Source organism: Panthera pardus, unplaced genomic scaffold, assembly GCF_024362965.1.
Source record: "Panthera pardus isolate Hobbes unplaced genomic scaffold, ASM2436296v1 HiC_scaffold_7, whole genome shotgun sequence".
Taxonomy (NCBI): domain Eukaryota; kingdom Metazoa; phylum Chordata; class Mammalia; order Carnivora; family Felidae; genus Panthera; species Panthera pardus.
The window spans coordinates 35,453,324-35,472,364 of NW_026527002.1; the positions used below are offsets into that span (position 1 = coordinate 35,453,324).

Below are 19,041 nucleotides of genomic sequence, written 5' to 3' on the forward strand. Positions count from 1 at the left end.
AGGGAAACTCAACCAGGGTCTCGGCGGCTACAAGGGAAACAATGTGTTGAGACCTTGGCTGATCGGAGCTACCAGGATCCCAGGAGTGAACGAAATGTTTCAGGGAGCAGCTCAGGCAAGGGGGAAGGAAGAAGGCTCTCATACTCTTACCTCCACATTGAAATACTGCTCCGTTCCGCAGACGGTAGCACATAAAATCCAAAGCAAGGTTTGCAAGAAAAATACCCCCGAATGATGCACGAAATCCAACCGTCTTCCAGTGCTGAATGTGAGTAAGATCATAGTGAACTGTGCTTCAGTGGATGGACGAGCTCCCCTTCGTTTTCTCCCTCTCTCCCTCTCCCTCCCTCCCTGGTCTCCTTTCAAAAAAAAGTCCTCCGGGTGGGTAAGGAGCTTGCAGGTTCACCCACAGCCCGGCAAGGGGAGGAGACTGAGGGCCCAGCACACGGCAGCCCCCGAGAAGCAGCGGCGGAGGCAGGGTCAGCAGCTGCCTGCATTCACCATCCTCGGGGGCCCGTCACCGGGAACGTGGCGCCCAAGTTCACCGGCGGTTCCGGCTCAAAGCGCCGAGTCGCAGCCGCAGCAGCAGCCGCCGCCGCCGCTGCCGCCGCCGCCGCCGCCGCCTCCTCCAGCCCGTGCGTCCTCCTCCTCCTCCTCCACCTCCTCCACCGCCCACTCCGCCGCCGCCGCTGCCGCCTCCTGCTTCTGCGGGAAGGGCCTCCGCCGCTCCTCGCTTCTCGCCTCTGCTTCTCCTTCCCTCCTCTCCTCGCTCCCCTCCAGAATGTTCATCCGTAATCTACATAACTCCTCCTTCCCGGGGTCTGCCTGACTCTCGGGCCCTCAGCGCGCGCGCGCACACGCACACACACACATACACACACATCAGCGCGCGCGCACACATATCTGCACATGAGCACACACACAACTACACACGCACACACACACACACACACACACACACTCGCGAGCGTGCGCGCCCTCTTCTTCTTAAAGGAGACGGCTTGTAAAGGGGAACAGCTACTGTACCGCGCACTGGAAGTAGCCAGACCTCCAGAAGGGCCCTGGATTGGGATGAGGTTCCTTAACATACCGCCCACCCCTCAGCTGCGAGACGGGAACCCGGGAACCTGGGCGGTTCCATCCTTTGGTCTCGCCCACCCCCTCGCGAGCATCTAGAGACAAGTGCGCCCCTCCCCGCCCGGAGACTGGGTGGGGCTCAGGCTGCGGACCCCGGCTTGGGCTGGGGAGTGGCCCAGGCCGGATCTCGGAGGGCGGCCCGCCTCGTCAATCAAGCGTCCCTGGAAGGTCGGAGGGCGCGGGGAATCAGAGGGAGCGCCCGAGTCGCTGTGCGCCGTTTGGGCGCTCGCGTAGGTTGCCGGGCTGGTCAAGTTTGGGCAGCCTGAGATAACAAGTACCGAGCGTCCAAAACTTTGTTGGGGTCCACCGACCGAGCCTGTGGCCTGTTGTTTCCCTGACTCTCTTCTACCGTCACAACACCCTGCCTTTCCCGGCTCAGGGAGTAGGCACGGGATTTGGGGGTCGGTGTCAAGTCGAATTACAGAAGCGGGAAGAAAATGTTCACTTTCCGAAAATGTTGTGTCCAGTGGACGTACGGACACACTGCGACCCAGAAGAGGTGGTCCCGCGTGTTAAAACACGGGCTAGGGAGGGCGGGGGCGCTGGAAAGAAACCTCGCTGCGAGAGAGAGGGTAAGGGCTGGGGAAGAAAGGAGGGGGAGCAGCCTGAGGAAAGGCGAGTAAAGCAGCTGGCAAGGGCGGGAGGAAGAGGCTGCGCGCAGACCGAGCGGGGGAGAGGCTGGCGGGAGCGAGGAGAGCTGCAGGCAAGAGGAGGAGGCTGCTGGCAAGCAGCTCAGGAGAGCTGCGGGCAGGGGAACTTCAGAAGAGGCTGCCAAAAAGGACTCGGAGCCTCAGCAGTGTGAGGCAGTGGACAGCGGGGGCAGCAACCACCAGCCCTTGGCAGGTGATGCTTTGGCTGCAAGAGAAAGGGGGAAGGGAAGCAGGCAGGCATCTGCTTGGGGGCCGTGCCAATAAATGTGCTTCTCCTTGGCAGCCAGCAGAGGGGAAGAGGAGCCCACGGGAAAGCGGTGCAGGCAAGGTTGAGTACAAAGGCTGCTCCAAGTGTGACAGCTTCCTCGGTGAGATGGAAGACAGAATTGACAAGGCAAATTTCATGGGTGAGTTGATAAAGCAAGGAATAGGACTGCAAGAGGTCATATTTGGTAAGCAGATGAAAAACGCTGGAAAACGCTTTGCCAAAAATTGCTCGGGACTGTAATAATGTGTATCCTAAAGAGAAACACAAAAAAGCTAAGGAATAGGTTTTTGCAGCTATTGCTTTAAAAACTGGAAGAAATGTGACCCACCTACCTGACCCAAGACTCCCAGGGAGACTTTTCTGACCGTCTGCTCAATGCACAGCATGTCCTATCCACAAAATAATTTTGAAGACATAAGAAGAAAGACCTTATGTTGTATAGCATATTAAAATTTGCAGAATGTTTTTACGCATAGTATCTCATTTAATTCTCACAACACTCTTGAGGATTTTGTTTTTATTTCACAGGTAGAGAGAAACGATGGTAATAGAACTTTCTAGCAAACCATTCAAGTGACAGAATTCAGACCTGACTCTTCTTACTCCCAGTTTAGTGCTTTTCCTGCTACATTCCAGTGACTTTCCATATATAAATCCATTTCTACTCTTAACAGTTTTATAACCCATAGATTGAGATGACTTTCTTTAAAAAAAAAAAATGGCCAGAAGACAACATGAAAGCAAGATCATTATATAGAAGTTATATGGTGTTGCCTGCCAATGTAAAGTAACAAAATGTGGCAGGGAGTATTGTCAATAAATCAACAATTATTTTAATGTATACATTATATCTCGCAAAATGCAAAATGAAGGAATGGAAACAACATTTTTACTAATCCTTGAAATAGTATTGAAAGGAGGGAGATTCAAAATTATACACTAGTTGTACAGGAGAAAACAGTTCTAAATGGTGAGGCCCTTGCTAAATGAGGCTGAATATTAGAAGATTTTGTCAAGGAAGTGGAATGCAAGATGCGTCAAAGAATTGTCAAAGTATTGTCAAAGGAAATACCTGAGCTCAGAATAAAGAGATGTATTAGTATTTGTGGAGGATAAGATATAGGGAGGGATTGCAATGAAGTGTGAGTTCATGTTTCATCAAATAATCAAACGAGAATTCTTAAAGTATTTTATTTTAAATTTTATTTATTTTTGACAGAAAGAGAGTGGAGGAGGGGCAGAGAAAGAGGGAGAAAGAATCCCAAGCAGGCTGCACTGCCAGCACAAAGCCTGCAGCAGGACTCAAACCCACGAGTCATGAATGGTATCATGACCTGAGTGGCGATCAAGAGTTGGATCCCTTTCACTAAACCATTTTAGATAGGGGGCCCCTGGGTGGCTGAGTCCATCAGGCTTCTGACTTCTGCTCAGGTGATGACCTCATGGTTTGTGGGCTGGAGCCCTGCCTCAGGCTCTGTGAAACTCCCTCTCTCTCTGCCTGTTTCCCCACTCACTGTCTCTCTTTCTCAAAATAAATAAACAAACTTTTAAAAATTATAAACCATTTTAGATAGGAATAGGTACTAAGAAAGATTATCTTCAGAATTAGGCATAGGATTGGCAATGGAGAGAGACTGGGTGCAAAGAGATAATGGTTTAAAAAAGGTTGTAGTCTACCTGTAAAAATATAAGGGCCTATATTAGTGAGACGTTCTTGGAGACTTGTGCTTTCAAAGAGCTATCCTAAGGAAATTAAAGTAGGGAATCATAAATTCAAAAGATAATCTCAAATACTGATTAGTAATAATGAAAAAATTTTATAGACATTTACTAAACTCATTGGTGGGCATTCAGTGAGCAATGAATGAATTAGTGTGTGTCCAAGTTTCCAAAAATACTAACAGAAATAAAATACTGAGACAGATGTATACTAATTATAGCAATGTTGTAAGGAATTAGGTAATTATATATGCAAGATCCTACAGAAAAGGGTGGCAGAAATAATTAATTTTAATTAGTTTTCCTTGGGGTCCTTGGAGACAGCATCACAAAAGTATAGTTCTTAAAGGGTATCTTGAAGAAAGAAATTTACCAGTCAGATAAGAAAAGGAAGGGCATTTCAGACCCGTGTGCAAGGGAGGAGTAAACATACAAGATGAATATAGACAACTATGAATGGTTTAAAAGGGCTGGAGGCCAAGGTGTGTGTAAAGCAAGGTCCAGGTCAGAGGTCACAGGTCATATCAGGAAAAGTTCTGTGTGCCATTTCAGGCTTTAGACTTTACTCTAAAGAATTCTTCAGAAGAGAAAATTGAATTTTCACTACCTTTGCTGTATGTTTGCCAACTCTGTGAAAACAGTCACCTTTTAGTAGTTCTTATATTTTTGGGGCACCTGGTTGGCTCAGCCAGTTAAGCATCCCACTCTTGACTTTGGCTCAGGTCATGATCTCCCAGTCATGGAATCGAGCCCCGCTTCAATCGGGCTCTGTGCTGTGGCATGGAACCTGCTTAAGAGTCTCTCTCTGCCCCTGCCCTGCTCACGCTCCCATGGTCTCTCTCTCTCTCTCAAAAAAAAAGAGTTCTTGTAGTTTTTACTTCATATCATATATTCCATTAAGCATTTAATATTTACTGTCTTTGTAGACCATGTATCTGTGCTAGTCCGATAAGCCTGATGAAACAGTTCCCCATATGGACTCATCTGGGTACCTGTGGAAATATAATCACAGTCAGGTGAGTTTGTTATTCCATCTCTCATCGGTAGCGTAGATTTATCTTTTAAGAGTCAGAATTTTGAGGGTTGCCTGTGTGGCTCAGTCACTTAAGTGTCCAACTCTCGGTTTCAGCTCAGGTCCTAATGACATGGTTAGTAAGTTCAAGTCCCACGTATTCAAGATTCAAGATTCTCTCTCTCCTCCACTCTCTCTTTTCCCCTTCTGTGCACACTCTCTCTTTCCCTCTCAAAATAAATAAATAAACTTTAAAAAGCGAAAGAATCAGTATTATGAAGTTCCTACTCTCATATCTTAATAGTGTTTGCTTCCTTGTTGGTGTTCGTCTTAGAAAAGGACTTGGTTTTCTATCCTCTGTACGTTAAAATATAGAATATCATTCTTCCCTCTAAAGTGTTAATTAAATCTGTCCTCATAACTCCTGGCCCTCGCTGTCTGTGCTTGCTGTCACATACTCCCTTTCTTCCCACAATTTCACAAAACTAATGAACAATCTCAGAACTATGTGTGAATGGAGAATAGAGAATCCAAAAGAGAGATTAAAAGAAAATGAATAAGAAAGCCAAAGGAAAATAATAAGTGCCACTGTCAAAGGTTAATAGCAATTCAATAAAATATTACTTGGGAGAGAAGGGGTCTGAGGAAGTAAATGACATATATGACTCCCAAGAGGCAAATGACAGATACTTAAAAGTGAGCCGTTGACTGGCATGCTGAGATGTGTGAATGGTTACAACTACCTAGAATAACATTAGAGGTAAATAATTTGACCATCACAGAACCCAATTTCTTAATGAATTGGATTTTTAGAAATGAGCTCTCTAGCTGGGAAAGTTAACATAAACTTGTTCCTTCCTTTATCATATGAATTTATGTGCTTCATTCTCTGTTTGCATCAGCAGAACCCACAACGTTTTGTTTTAATTCAGAGAATACTGAATTAGTGCTCAGCTATGGGCATTTAGTCATGCATCTGTTATTAGCAGGGGCATGCATATGTAGAGCAGTCATCTATAGCCTTATTATTTAAGGTGTGCCCCTGGTGGAACCTTAAGGTCTGAGCGCCTGCCGGAAGTGCTGAGGCTCTGCTGCACCGAGATGTCCCTGTGATTCAGACACAGGGCAAAGTTGAGAAGTTGCTAGCTATTATTACTGCCCCCAAAGGTAGTATGATTTTTTTTCTGTTTCCTTCATTGACTTATGCTCTCCTTTGACTATGAGTTTCTCAAATATTTGGTTTTCTGCTCATTTATTTGTTCCTTCTTTCCTCCACTGAACATTCATTAACCACTATAAAATACCAAGTAATTGAGGATGTAAGAAAAATAAATGTGAAGGGTTAAGAGAGACTGCCTCAGTTTTGTTAGGGTCTAAGACAGATGAGAATGAAGTCTTGGATTTTAAAATTGTTTTCACTTGGATTTACCATCAACATAAACAAATAACTAGCAGTGCAAAGCTTAGAGATAGGATTTTGGCATAAGTGAGTGAGTGGAAATGAACTCCGAAGCGTTCCTATTTCTTCATCAATCAGTATCTGAAATTTGGAGGTCGAAGATGGCTGGGAAGTATGAAGTATTCACCATATAAGAGAAGAAAAAAAAACTGGGTATATACCCTTTTATACCATTAAGCTAGGCTGGTAGGGGACCCTTGTCTGTGGCCATAGTCCATCACCCTGTAAGGCCATTCCTCTAGCACTACAATTACTATGTTCTTCCCATGACCTTGGTGTGTTATAACATGTACATGATTTGAATCTCAGAGTCTAATTCTTTCTCTCACTCCACCATCTTCCTTAGAGGGATTCTCTTAAGTTTTATCTGTTCCTTCTACCCTGGTGGTTTCCATATTTCTAGCCTTAAGCCCAATCCTGTGGTCTAGAATTCATATCATCACTTTCACCTAAAACTCAACATGTCCCCAACCAACTTTATCATGTTTTCCTTAGAAGGTGTATTCCTTAGTTCCCACATCTCAGTCTGGGCCCACTGGTTCATATGGATCCATGTTCCCACTACACCTTGAACACCTCTGACTCTAACACTAATTTATGCTTCGTGCTGAATCAGTCATTGGCAGCTGTCATGTCTTTCTGTCCAATACCACTTTGATTCATTCCTTCACCTGCACTTGTAGTTTATCACTGTCCCTTATAAATTCCTACTCTGTCATCTCACTACTAACCATTGTAGTAGCCTCCAGTATGTTGTGCATGTGTTTGTTCTTTTCTGTCTCCATTTATTCTTCATGCCATTCCATTGAAGCCTCCCCCTTCCTCTATTCTTACATATCATGTTCAACATAGACATGGCATGTATAAATTGGAAAGAAATTTTTAAAGTTCTCTCCTTCAAATTCCTCATTATTAGGAAGAGGCGATTGAGACTCAATAAGGAGATGGAGGTTAAACAAGTCCTGTGACTTGTTGACAAAGGTTAAAAACACATGTATTCTGATTTACAATTGACTGCTTTTTTTAAAAGAAAAAGATTCGTTGTAAACTACTTTAAACACACAAGAAAACCCCATAAATAAACAATCCAGTTTAAGACATAGTTTCATTGCTGTTTCACCCAGGCCATATAAATAACTGTGGTAGACTAAAATCGGATAATACTCTGTGGATTATCAGACTTGTCATGGTTTGGTATGAGGTGACAGATATGATGAGAAAGGACATATTATTCTGTAGATGGCTGATAAAATGAAGAATGGAAATTGAGGATACCTTTAGACACTGCACATCTTTAGGAAAATCATATTTCTGAATTTCATCTTCTTCATTTATAAAATGGATTTGTACCTCTGGGCAGTTGTGAAGATTGAATGAGATTATATATAAGATTTCTGTAACTTTGAAATGCTAAACAACATAGAGGATTATGAGAGCATGTGACTATGTCATGCTATACATACAGAAAGAAGGCCACAAAGACTCATTGGGACTGGGTTAACAAAGGACGTTAAAAAAAAAAAATTAGAAATGTTCAGAGTGAAGATGCTATGAGAACATTCCTAACAGGTTATACTAGAGAGTAACAAGTGCTGTGTGCTTAACTGGTATTAATAGAAAGGATAAAGGTTTTCATTTCTTAACAAAAGAAAAGGAACTATAGAATGGCAGTCTTCAACAGTGTTATCAAAATATAATTAGTCCCTTTTGAACTATTACATAGTATATTAAATGCACTTTTCATTAGTTCATGGGCAAAGGAAAGGAAATGGAAAACAGAATGGAAATTAGATTGGCATCCATAAAAGCCATAAGATCACAATAAAAAATGTATGATATAGGAGAAAATATTTTATATTAAATTAGAGGCATTGCATTGGAATTTAGACTTATGGAGCTCAGAAAATCTTTTATGAGTTAATTTCCAACAGTAATGAGAAACTAAACATCTAAGTTGAAATGTCCTCCTTTTCTACTTACATGAACAAAAATAAAAGTGAATTAACCCATATCAGTGTAGTTATAATTAGAGGAAAGACAGTAATAGAAAGACAAGAAAAGATGTCAGATAATCTTAGTTCTAGTGTATTTGTTGCTTCCATTGTATGTTTCATTATTTTGAAATGACTTAACCTCACTCCCTTAATTCTAGAATAGGCAGAATCATTCATATGCAGCTTATTATTCATGAGTTAGTATGATAATGAACTTGGTTGTCTACTACAGCTTCTACTCTCTGACTCACTTTCCCTCTCTGTTGAAGAGTAGAGCATTCTAACGATTTGGGTCTGGTAGTCTAATAAGGGAGTTACTATTCATATACATTTAAAAAAATACATGCCCCCTAGAGATTCACTTTCCCTATCATATATGTTAGATGTTGTCATTGTTTAATTAATATCATTAAGATATCTGATTCCATTTTCATTGGAATAGTGTTTTTAGGCGAGGCCAAAAATAAGTGACTCATTCATTACAAAATATAAAGTAATCAATATTGAGAAATCTGAAGGCTTAATAAGAATTTATTTCTTCTTTATAAAAATAAGGGTACCTGGGTTGCTCAGGAGGTTAAGTGTCTGATTTTGGCTCAGGTCCTGATCTTGTAGTGCGTGAGGTCAAGCCCCACATCGAGCTCTGGACTGACTGCTCTGTGCTGACAGCTCAGAGCCTGGAGCCTGCTTCGGATTCTGTCTCCCTCTCTTTCTGCCCTCCACTGCTCACGCTCTGTCTCTCCCTCTCTCTCAAAAATAAATAAACATTAAAAATATTAAAGAAAACAAAAAATATCTGCAATGAGCTAACACTTATGGAATTTGTGTTTATATAATCAAAATGTAAGCAGTGTGGTTTTAATATAAGAACACAAGTCAGTGTCAGTAAATCATAATTTGGTACGACAAGTTAGTAATTATTTAGTATTTTTGGTACAATATGTGACTGTTCTCTATAATATTAAAACTTACTCATCCAAATAAGTCTTGAAAATGAAAGAGAAAAAATTATGTAAATTATTTACATCCAAGATTGTCTTCTACATTAGTTGTCGTCATATATATCCAAGTAAAATTATCATATTAACCCAAAGAGTCAGGAAAATATTTTATACCTTGGCTTAGACTCTTATAGTTTCCATAGGACAATCAAATATACTAACCCACAGATGAAATTTAAATGTTATTATAAAAAAAATCTGAAACATGATAATTCTTTTGGACTTTTAATTTATCCTTATCAAAGGTACATCTGCACTTACCATTTTTAATTACTTTTACTTTTTAAAAATTCTTAGTGAAGTTATTTTTAAGATAACTTTTATATTCTACCTTTAAAGAATCTTACTCAGATGTGCATTTTCCCTGGGAAAATAGGATAATGAAGTTAGTTGGATATAACTTACATGAAGTTTTGCTTAATTTTAAGTTTTCATCTCATTTGGCTTACCATCAAACTTTGTAGGACCATGAGGACTCAATTGTTAATCTAAAAATTATAGAAACACTTCATTGAGTGGAAAAGGAGTGGATTCCTCATTTCATGCTCTCATCCAATGAAAACATTTATTTATTCTAACATTTAGTTTATTCTTACTATTCCTAATAAGCAGTCATTCAGCTACTCCTTGAAGACATCCCAAGGTAGGAGTCTGGCTCCTTTACAAAAGCAAAATATTCGGTGGAGCTTCCAAGTTCATATGGTCTTTGGGATTTTGGTCATAATTTGTCCATAATTTGTCCATATTGAAATGATAAAGACTTTCAGAGCTAAAATAATTTTTGAATTAAAAAATATATAATATCCTATCAGCAGTATCTTCATTTAAATTTCATTTAAAAATGAAATTAAAGGGGCACCTGGGTGGCTCAGTCAGTTAAGTAAGTGTCTGACTTAGGCTCAGGTCATGATCTCATGGTTTGTGATTTCAAGCCCCGCATCAGGCTGTCTGCTATCAGCATAAAGCCCCTTGGGATTCTCTGTCTCCCTCTCTCTGTGCCCTTCCCCTGCTTGTCTCTCTCTCTCTCTCTCTCTCTCTCTCTCTGTCTCTGTGTCTCAAAAAAAAAAAAAACAAAAACAAAACATTGAAGAGAAACTTTAAAAATTAAATTAAAAAACATGAAAACTCATGATTTGGGATTCTGACCAGGAGCAGAAAAATATTTCTGAACTCTCCTCATGAGCCTAAAATTGTTTTAAACAAAATAATATATACATACAGTTGCCATAAAATGTTAAACTCAAGGTTTTGGGGACTCTATAAAGATTAGCTAGTTAATTTTTCTATCTGGGATTTGAGTCCTCTATACAATGTCCCCAAGATTTTAAATTAAAAAAAAAATCCTTATTGCATCATAATTATTTAAATATTTATGAGCTCTTACTAAAATTCCATATGAAAATGGAATGTAAAATATTTTCTATGCCAATGAAATCTGTATCTTCAAAGTATTATATGGTTATATTTCTTGATCCTTTATTATTATAATATAAAGGCTTAAGGTTATTAAATTCAATTTTTAAATTTTTCCAAGTTTTATTTGTCATTGATATATGTACTTGGCCGTACCCTAACATTAATCAGAATGCAGGACTTCATTTCTTGCCTCTTGGAGTATGAATATATTGTGTAGAGAATAAGGTTAATACCTTCCTTCAGAAAGATATCATAGGCTTACTTTAATGAGTATTAGGCCTCTATACAGAACCACACATTTCTGATTTTCTTTTCCTATTATGGCAAATATTGTGACCTTTCAGTAAGAAAGCACTGGCAGATATTGGAATTGTACTGATATGGTAGTCTGGAGACTATTTCTTAGTTCTAACTCTGTCAGTAAATAGCTGACTAAATTTAAGCCTCTCAGCCATTCTTTGCTCTATATATTCTCTTTGAGAAATGAAGAATTTGAAATCAGATAATATCTGAAGTATCCTAAATTTCTCAAATTCTGTCAACATATGAATTGGTGTTAACTCCAAGCCATAACCAGTATCTATATTGCAAGAAGTCAAAATTTAAAATATTGGACTATGTATAATTACAATTTAACCTAATTTTTTCCCATTAGTTTAGTTAAGTTTCATACTCTGTATTAAGTAAATGAAAGTATTTTTTTAGTTTACTCTGAATTAAATTCAGAGGAACACATGGACTGATGTAATAGTAAGGTAAGTTTTTATACCCACATGAAGCTTCTTGATGAAAAGCTATTCTATGCGTACTTAATCTGGGTCTGTATAAGTGTGGTACATTTGCATAGCGTTACCACTAGGGGTCATCATAACGTGTATGTCTAAGGGGAGGAAAGCTTTTAAGCCTGTCAGTGTTTTGGTTTGGTTTGGTCTGGTTTGGTTTTTCGGGGTTTTTGGGGTTTTTTTGGGGTTTTTTTTGTTGTTTTTTTGTTGGTTTTTTTTTTTTGAGTAGGTACAGCAACACATGATAATCACTTTTCTTCATGAATTAGATAACTTAAAAAGAGAGTTTCTTTAAAAATTGTTTTTTTATGTTGACATATATCTGAAATTGTCCTACCCTAAGAACTACTACTTTTATGGAAGGAGAAAAAAAAATCATGTTTCATACCCATCCCCACTCAATTGCTTAAGATTCAGCATCTGCAGAATTGCAAACTTACTGTATTTTGTTTTTCTTCTATACTATCATAGCTCAAGGAAAGCAATAAAATCTCCAAGTGCTTTAGAATAAGTGGGTTATTGATTTAGTATAAAGTGGCTATTTACCTATTTTTAAGCAGATATTTGTATTTTTAATTCCAATAAAATAAATTATAATAAATAATATATAATATTAAATTATCATAAAAGTGAAAATAGGTAGTTTTATGATGACAAGTATAATATACATCAAAAACAAATTTTATTAATTTAATTTGGCAATTTCTAATCTCTTAATGTGAATGTTGTCCACATCTTGGTAGAGATGGTCTAATGTTCAAAATTATAAAATGATTTTTAACACTGATTTATTAAGAAAACATGTCTATCAGACCTATAAAATATACTTAAGATTGCCAAACTCAGCATATAAAAATATAAGACCTACGGTTAAATTTGAATTTCAGATAAATGACAAATTATTTTTAGCATAAGTATATCACATGCAATTATTGGGACATATGCTAAGGAATTGTCTGTTGTTTATCCAAAAATTAAATGTGACTGGGTATCTTTTACTTTCTTTGGCAAGTCTTCCTAGGGTAGAATAAGAATAAGAATAGGTAGAATAAGTTAAAAGCTATTTCTAACTATATACATAATATATATGAGAGACTTTCATTTTAGTTATCTAGAAGTCAAACTTTAGACTTCTGAAAGCTAAACAAAGAAGTACAATCAGAAGTATGGGAGAACAGGCAGGAGAGGAAGAAAGTTTAGAAGGGAGGGAGGAAGTGATAAAGGAAGAGAGGGAGAAAGTAAAAGGAAAGGAAGAAGAAACTAGCAAATGTTTCCAGCTCTGTAAAAGTGACCTATGAACATCCAGCTGCTAAAAGTAGCCAAGTACAATGGAAGAAAAAGGATTGTGCTTAATGCATAGAAATTGGTATACCTCATACCAGGTGTAAAGCAACATTCATATAAACAAGCATTTGCACAAAAACTGAAACTTATGTGAGGTAGAGACTGGGAAAGCAAGAATAAAAGAGAATTGATGGAGAAAAGATCAAAGGAGTTACAAAGATCCTAGGTAATGGCAATAGGAGTGGGATTCTTGACAGAAACTGAGATCCAATGACTTAAATCAGCTCCAGTCTCTGAAGGTATAATGGGATGGGCCTTTCATTCTCAAGAACTACCATAAGCATGCATTAGTGTGCCACATTCAAGCCATATTATCATTTGGCTAACTCTATAGAATTCTAAGAGTAGAAATTAAGAAGGTGATGGCAAAACTGTTTTTAGTTCAACTGATCACCAAGAATACAAATCTATCTTGCCATAGATCTGCAACTTTTAATGGTATGAAATAAGATATGTAATTTGCCCAAAGTTGCATAGCAAGTAAAAGAGTAGTCATGATTCAAGCCTATGTTTTACAAGAGGCCCATATTTATTTCACGTAACAAAATTAGCATACAAACCAATAGATTTATTGGATCAGAAGGGAATGTCCTTATGGTAGAGATGAGTTAAAACAAAATTCAGTAGAGGTATATGACTTGCATGGTAGTTAATTCATGGACAGCAAACCCAAGTTAATTCTGTTTTAGACTCCAGCTAGTGAAGCGAATAGAGAATAACCTTATCACAATCTCATTCTAATGGAAAAGACAAGAATTATGTACAAAGACATGCAAGGAAACTCTGGGAGATTTGGAATATGTCTGTTACTTGAATAGCGATCTTGTATCAGAGGTATTTCCATATGTCAGAACTCATCAAATTGTTCACATTATATGTGTATGGTTCTTTATACATTAATTATACCCCCAAAACCTGGTATTTTATTTGGTTTTGATTTTGGAAGCCTGTTGACTATTTTTTGTCAATTTCTCTGTGTTGCACCTGCTTATTCTGGTAAAATTCGGGGTATCATTATTTCAATAAATTTCCTTCTGTCATATGATTGAATATTTTTGTTTCATTTGTTTAATTTTCTATTCAGAAATACATGCATAATGATCTCCTTTATCCTTCATATATAATAATCTTTCTTTAATAATTCTAAACCATTTGTTGCTTTCCGTTTCATTTTCCTTGATTTTTCAGGTTTTCAAGTCTTTCATCTATACTTGCATGATACCCTTTCTCTTTTTTGTTGCTTTTAATATAGTATTTATTAATAATAACTAATTTTTATTTTTTGAAATATTGTATACTTTTTTAAAGCTTTTTATTTATTTTTTTAAAGTAATCTCCACCCAACGTTGGGCTTGAGTTCACAACCCTGAGATCAAGAGTGGCATGCTCTACTGACTGAGCCAGCCAGATACCTCAAGTCATTTTTGTTTTTAATGAAGCAAATGAAAATAATTTAAAGTATTAGTTCCTAGATAATCTATGAGAATACTTATGCTGGTACTAAGAATTCATCTAGTTTGTCTATTTTCTAAAACCATTTTCTCATACTTATTGCAAAATGAAATATCAACATTCTGGATTTTTGCATCAAGTAGAAAACTAATGAGTGGTGTAAGTGTTCATCTAAATAAAAATATTTTACATTGAAAAGTACTATTATGTTCCATAAACTTCAGTATGACCTTAGTTGCATGCAGCAGTTATCTAATACGTTCTTAGTGTGTGCAGATTTTGTACTAGGCTCAAGATATCATAATGAATAAGGCTTGATCCTCAAGGAGCTAGCTATGAAACCTATTCAAAGAAATAAGAGACATCCAGGAAAAGCAATGTTATTTCACTTAATTGTATTCAGCAGTGGTGTAACTTAGTGCATAGAAAACAAGGTTTGATGTCAGATGAATGTCTCCTCTGTTTACTAGCCATTGCATGTTAAGACCTATGCCTTCAGAACTGGGCCAAAGTGAGCTAGCTCATAGGGAATTTGTATTAGTATAGACCCTGGTAAAAACTAAAAATAGTCCAATAATGTCAATATCCCCTTTCCTTACATAGGAAGTTGTGAGATCCAGTTGGTCAGTTGGACCATGTGGCCTATGTCTTAGGAACACTCACATTAGAAGGGGGAGGGGAGCTCTTTTCCAGTGATTCTCCAGTCAAAATGCCAAGATATCTTGGGGGATGATAAGATGTCTTGGGTGAGGTCTTTGGTCAATGCCATGACTCTGGACTCATTATTATCATTTTCTAATAATTTCAATATTATTTATAGAGAAGAAGCACAATTGGCTAGTAAGAAGGTAGATATATTCATCAATCTAATTTTCCCACAGATTTCTTAATCCAAAAGTAGGCTTAAAAAGACAAATGTATTTTTAATCACCTCATTTTATAGCTCAGAAAATCAATTCCAGATAGTTCAAGTGAATTGTTCAAGGTTAGACTAGCTGCTCTCTTGACTGTCACTTCATTACTGTTTCCATTAAATCATTTATTTGTTATATTTAGAAACTATAGACCCAAAGATCTGAGGATATAGAATACATGAGCATATGCAAAAAGATTACTTATTGCTAATTCTTCAACCATCATGGATTTTTTCTCTCTCTCTCACTTCTAGATTTAAAAAGTTCTTCAGGTTGGAGAAGACAAAAGCAAAATGAACTTTGAATAACATGCTTCATCTCTGTTGATAGATGGCTTAAATGAAAATCACTCCTGAGCAGTCTATTTCTATCTATTCTTATATTTCTCTTACTCTGAACATGACTTTAAAATTCTCAAATCTTGGGGCGCCTGGATGGCTTAGTCAGTTGAGTGTCTGACTTTTGATATAAGTTCAGGTCTTGATCCCAGGGTTGTGGGATAGACCCCCCCCACGTTGGCAATGAGCCTGCTTGGGATTTTCTCTCCTTCACTCTGCCCCTCTTCCTCTCTCTCTCTCTCTCTCTTTCTTTCTCAAATAAAATGAAAAAGAAAGTAAAAATCTCAAATCTTTTTGTGCAAGTGTAACCACATTGTGAGCTTTGTTACCAAGACATCATTATTCCTTTACATGTTATATTTTGAAAATATTTGCTTGATTATATGTTTAAATGCTGAGCACAATTTAAAAATAATTAGGAATTCACAAGATGTTTGTGTTGTTAATTAAATAGCTACATTAAATCAGAGTTTACTATCCAAATTGTGTAACAAAAAGGTCGTTTATAGCTAGCAAGAAGTAAATCTCCATAAAGTGCCACCTTTGAGGGTAAAAGTACTGCTCCATCCTCCAAAACAGTGTTTCAATAAGTAGTCTGTGAAGCAACTCTCCTCACTCCATATGGACTCTATTAAGTCACCACTACAATTAAATAAAAGCAGATGTTACCAAATACAGTACTTGTTAGCTCTCTTATCTAAAGCATGCTATTACACGGTAAACATGTATTAATCTATTTCAGATGAGGATTTAAGGCCCTCTGACTATCAGGAACTGCCTCCTTCTTTCAGTGTCACTGAGATATATCCACCAGGAACTTGCCAGGTTTTCTTGACACTGTCCAGCCCACGTGCAACCCCCCATGATTTGTTTCTATCCTTTCTTGTTCAACGAACATTTTAGCACTGTTTTTGGGAATTCTCATTCAACAACCATTTTAGCACTGTTTCTGAGAACACAGAACCATGATGTGCCTAGCTAATTTGGGGAATATAAACAAGAATTTGAACTTCAAATAAAATACATACACAATGAGGGTTAATTGTAAGCTATTACTACATAAATTACAAGAGACATTCATTCACTTTAATTCACAGATAACAGCACGAAAGGAAGCATTTGTTCATTAGGAAAGATATTCTTAATTCTAATTCCCTGAATGAATCTATGACAATTTTTATCAAAATTATGAATTCTGTTTAGTGATAATTTCACATTACTATTATTATTAGAAAACAGTTTTCAGCGGATCTCTTGTAGGTTTGCATGTCTCATGAGTAAGTTAGAACTGCCTTTGTTCTGGACTCTTTTCAAAGATGTTTGCATAACATTCGGACTTGGAAGATGTAGTGTCTCACTCTGAAGCGAAGAGTAGGGTTGCTTGCTACTCAACATAACAAGACGATGAATCCTACATAAGCCAAGGGCAGACATACTTACTCCTTTTATAGAAGATTCAAGTTCCTTAAGCTTAGGATTCCTCTGCTGAAACCCACTGTTTGTAGTGGTCATCTTGCCCTCTTCAAGTCTCCCTGGAAGAATTGGAATTCGTGTAATGTATGCAAAAATTCATATACTCTGGCTTCTGGTACTGTCATGAGAAATAAAGTCCTTTGTCTCTAAATGGGGAGTCTTGTGTCTTCTCCCGGCACCAATGAATCTTTGTCTTTCTTTCATGGCAGGCTAACTTATTACCTTGCAAGTTAGGTAAAAATTTCAAACCCCTCACAGTTCTTGAAAGATATTTTAGCAATAAAGCTGAGATACAGACAGGGAGACAAGGATTTCTGGTAGCGGAAAAATGAGAGCCATGCAGTTTGATAGAATTTAAGGGAAATCTATGAGAAATGATAATGAACATGCAGATCAAATTGTTTGGTCAATCAGCAAATAAATTTGTTCTCAACTTTATTGCCTGTTAACAAAAAGAAATTAGAGCATAGTTGCATGCTGGCCACTGGAAAAGACAGCTGTCTGAACAGGGTGCAGCAGTTACAAACTCTCCTCTGGGTGGGGGTATTTAGGAAGGGAGGGAGAGAAAGGGTGGCGGGGGTACTCTCTCACCAACATAGTGAGCAGCCTCACCCATTGTAACAATTAGTGCTAAGATAGTCATAGAAGGTCAAAGAAGTTCTCCTGTCTTTCAGAGAGCAATCCTAGAGATGGACACCCATATTAACTAAAGGAGGAGAATTCACAAGAGGCATGGGCAGAAACCAGGTGAATCTTTAAGTTTGGCTACTTCATTTCAGAGAAAAGAGGAAGGGCATGTAATGGTCAGTAAGGAAGAATGGAAATAACTGGGCTGTCTTATAGCTCACCCCTCTTACAGTCTATTATGCAAATCTTAGACCCATTTGAAGATGACAATAAAAGAGCTGAGGCTTTTGTTAATTTGTTTGCTTTGCTTTGTTTTGTTTTTTTGTAATGGCTCCTGGATGCCATAAGGGAGCTTTGATCCTCTGAGGAAGAATTTCCTGAAGAAGAAGGAGAAGGAGAAGGAGAAGGAGAAGGAGAAGGAGAAGGAGAAGGAGAAGAAGAAGAAAGAAGAAGAAAAAAAAAAAACAAAAAACCTCTTATGGAAAACCACAGATTAGGCATTGTTAGAATGGAGTCTCCTGCTGCTCCAGATCATTTACAATGCTGACAAAGGTGACCTACTGAAGAATGAGAAACTGACCCCCAGAATATAGATAAATTCTTGTGAAACAAACATAGATAAATTCTTGTGATCAAGTGTAGCACTTCTTGAAGCCACAAATGCACCTTGCTTATTTAGCATGCAGCCCTTCTTTCCATCTATCCCCACTGCCCCCTGCTCTCCCTCTACGCCAACCTCAGCTGCTTTCAAGAGAAAGCTTTTTTAAGAGTAGAATGTAGTTCTTCTTGGAGACCAGAAGAACTAAATGCCATATATCCAAGTAAATTGGGGAACTTTGGGGAGGAGAGAATCACAAAATTTATGGCTCTATTGGACACAGTCACCCAAGTCACCATCAGAGTTGGTCCCATGGGATGAGGTGGGTACCCAAGTTTAACATATGGCTTTTAGGCAGTGTTTATAGTGGGGAAGGAAAACTAAGTGACCTTGTGGGTGGGATCCATTGAGCCAATTCAATGTGCTGTTGTTATGGCTCCTACTACTGAGTTTCTAATATATGTGTTGATGTTTTACACACTGGTAGTATATGAATGCTCATAAGTGCCAAAGGGAATCCCCTAATTGGAAAAAGCATCTTGTACATATAAGCGATATGAGTATTTTGAGGCCACACAACCCTGATATCCCATTTGAGCTATACATGTTAGTGCTAATGACTTTGCCATCGGAGCCTCTGACAATGAAAAACAGCCTTCATACCATGGCATCTCTTGGGGTTTTGCAGTCATGTCTTCCCTGACATGGTGACCAGGAAAACCCCTTTTATAAAGCAGCTATTGGCTTTTCATTGGAGCTCTTACTGAAACTGAATGTGAACCATGGAGGTGTGTGACTGTCTACATTGATATATTCCCATTTTGAGGTGAGTCAGCCCTAACTGGTAGAAAGGGCCA

At 38.3% G+C, this 19,041-nt stretch overlaps 2 protein-coding genes across 4 annotated transcripts in view; one reads left to right on the plus strand and one right to left on the minus strand.

Moving 5' to 3' along the window:
- Positions 1 to 563, minus strand: part of MMP16 (matrix metallopeptidase 16) — a 310,239-nt gene extending 309,676 nt beyond the window's left edge. Inside the window, exon 1 of one of the 3 annotated variants that reach the window (XM_019453413.2) lies at positions 151 to 563. In XM_019453413.2, coding sequence (XP_019308958.2) covers positions 151 to 282 — 132 coding nt within the window. In that variant the 5' untranslated portion in view covers positions 283 to 563. The remainder of the gene's footprint in view (positions 1 to 150) is intronic. The other 2 variants (XM_019453412.2, XM_019453411.2) reach the window with 2 other exon arrangements.
- On the plus strand, positions 303 to 17,969 carry LOC128775280 (uncharacterized). Its single transcript, XM_053896159.1, has 5 exons — positions 303 to 320; positions 413 to 1,305; positions 2,071 to 2,194; positions 4,701 to 4,790; positions 17,634 to 17,969. The coding sequence occupies exons 1-2, from the start codon at positions 303 to 305 to the stop codon at positions 827 to 829; spliced, it is 435 nt and encodes a 144-aa protein (XP_053752134.1). The 3' UTR covers positions 830 to 1,305; positions 2,071 to 2,194; positions 4,701 to 4,790; positions 17,634 to 17,969.
- Positions 17,970 to 19,041: the final 1,072 nt, after the last annotated feature.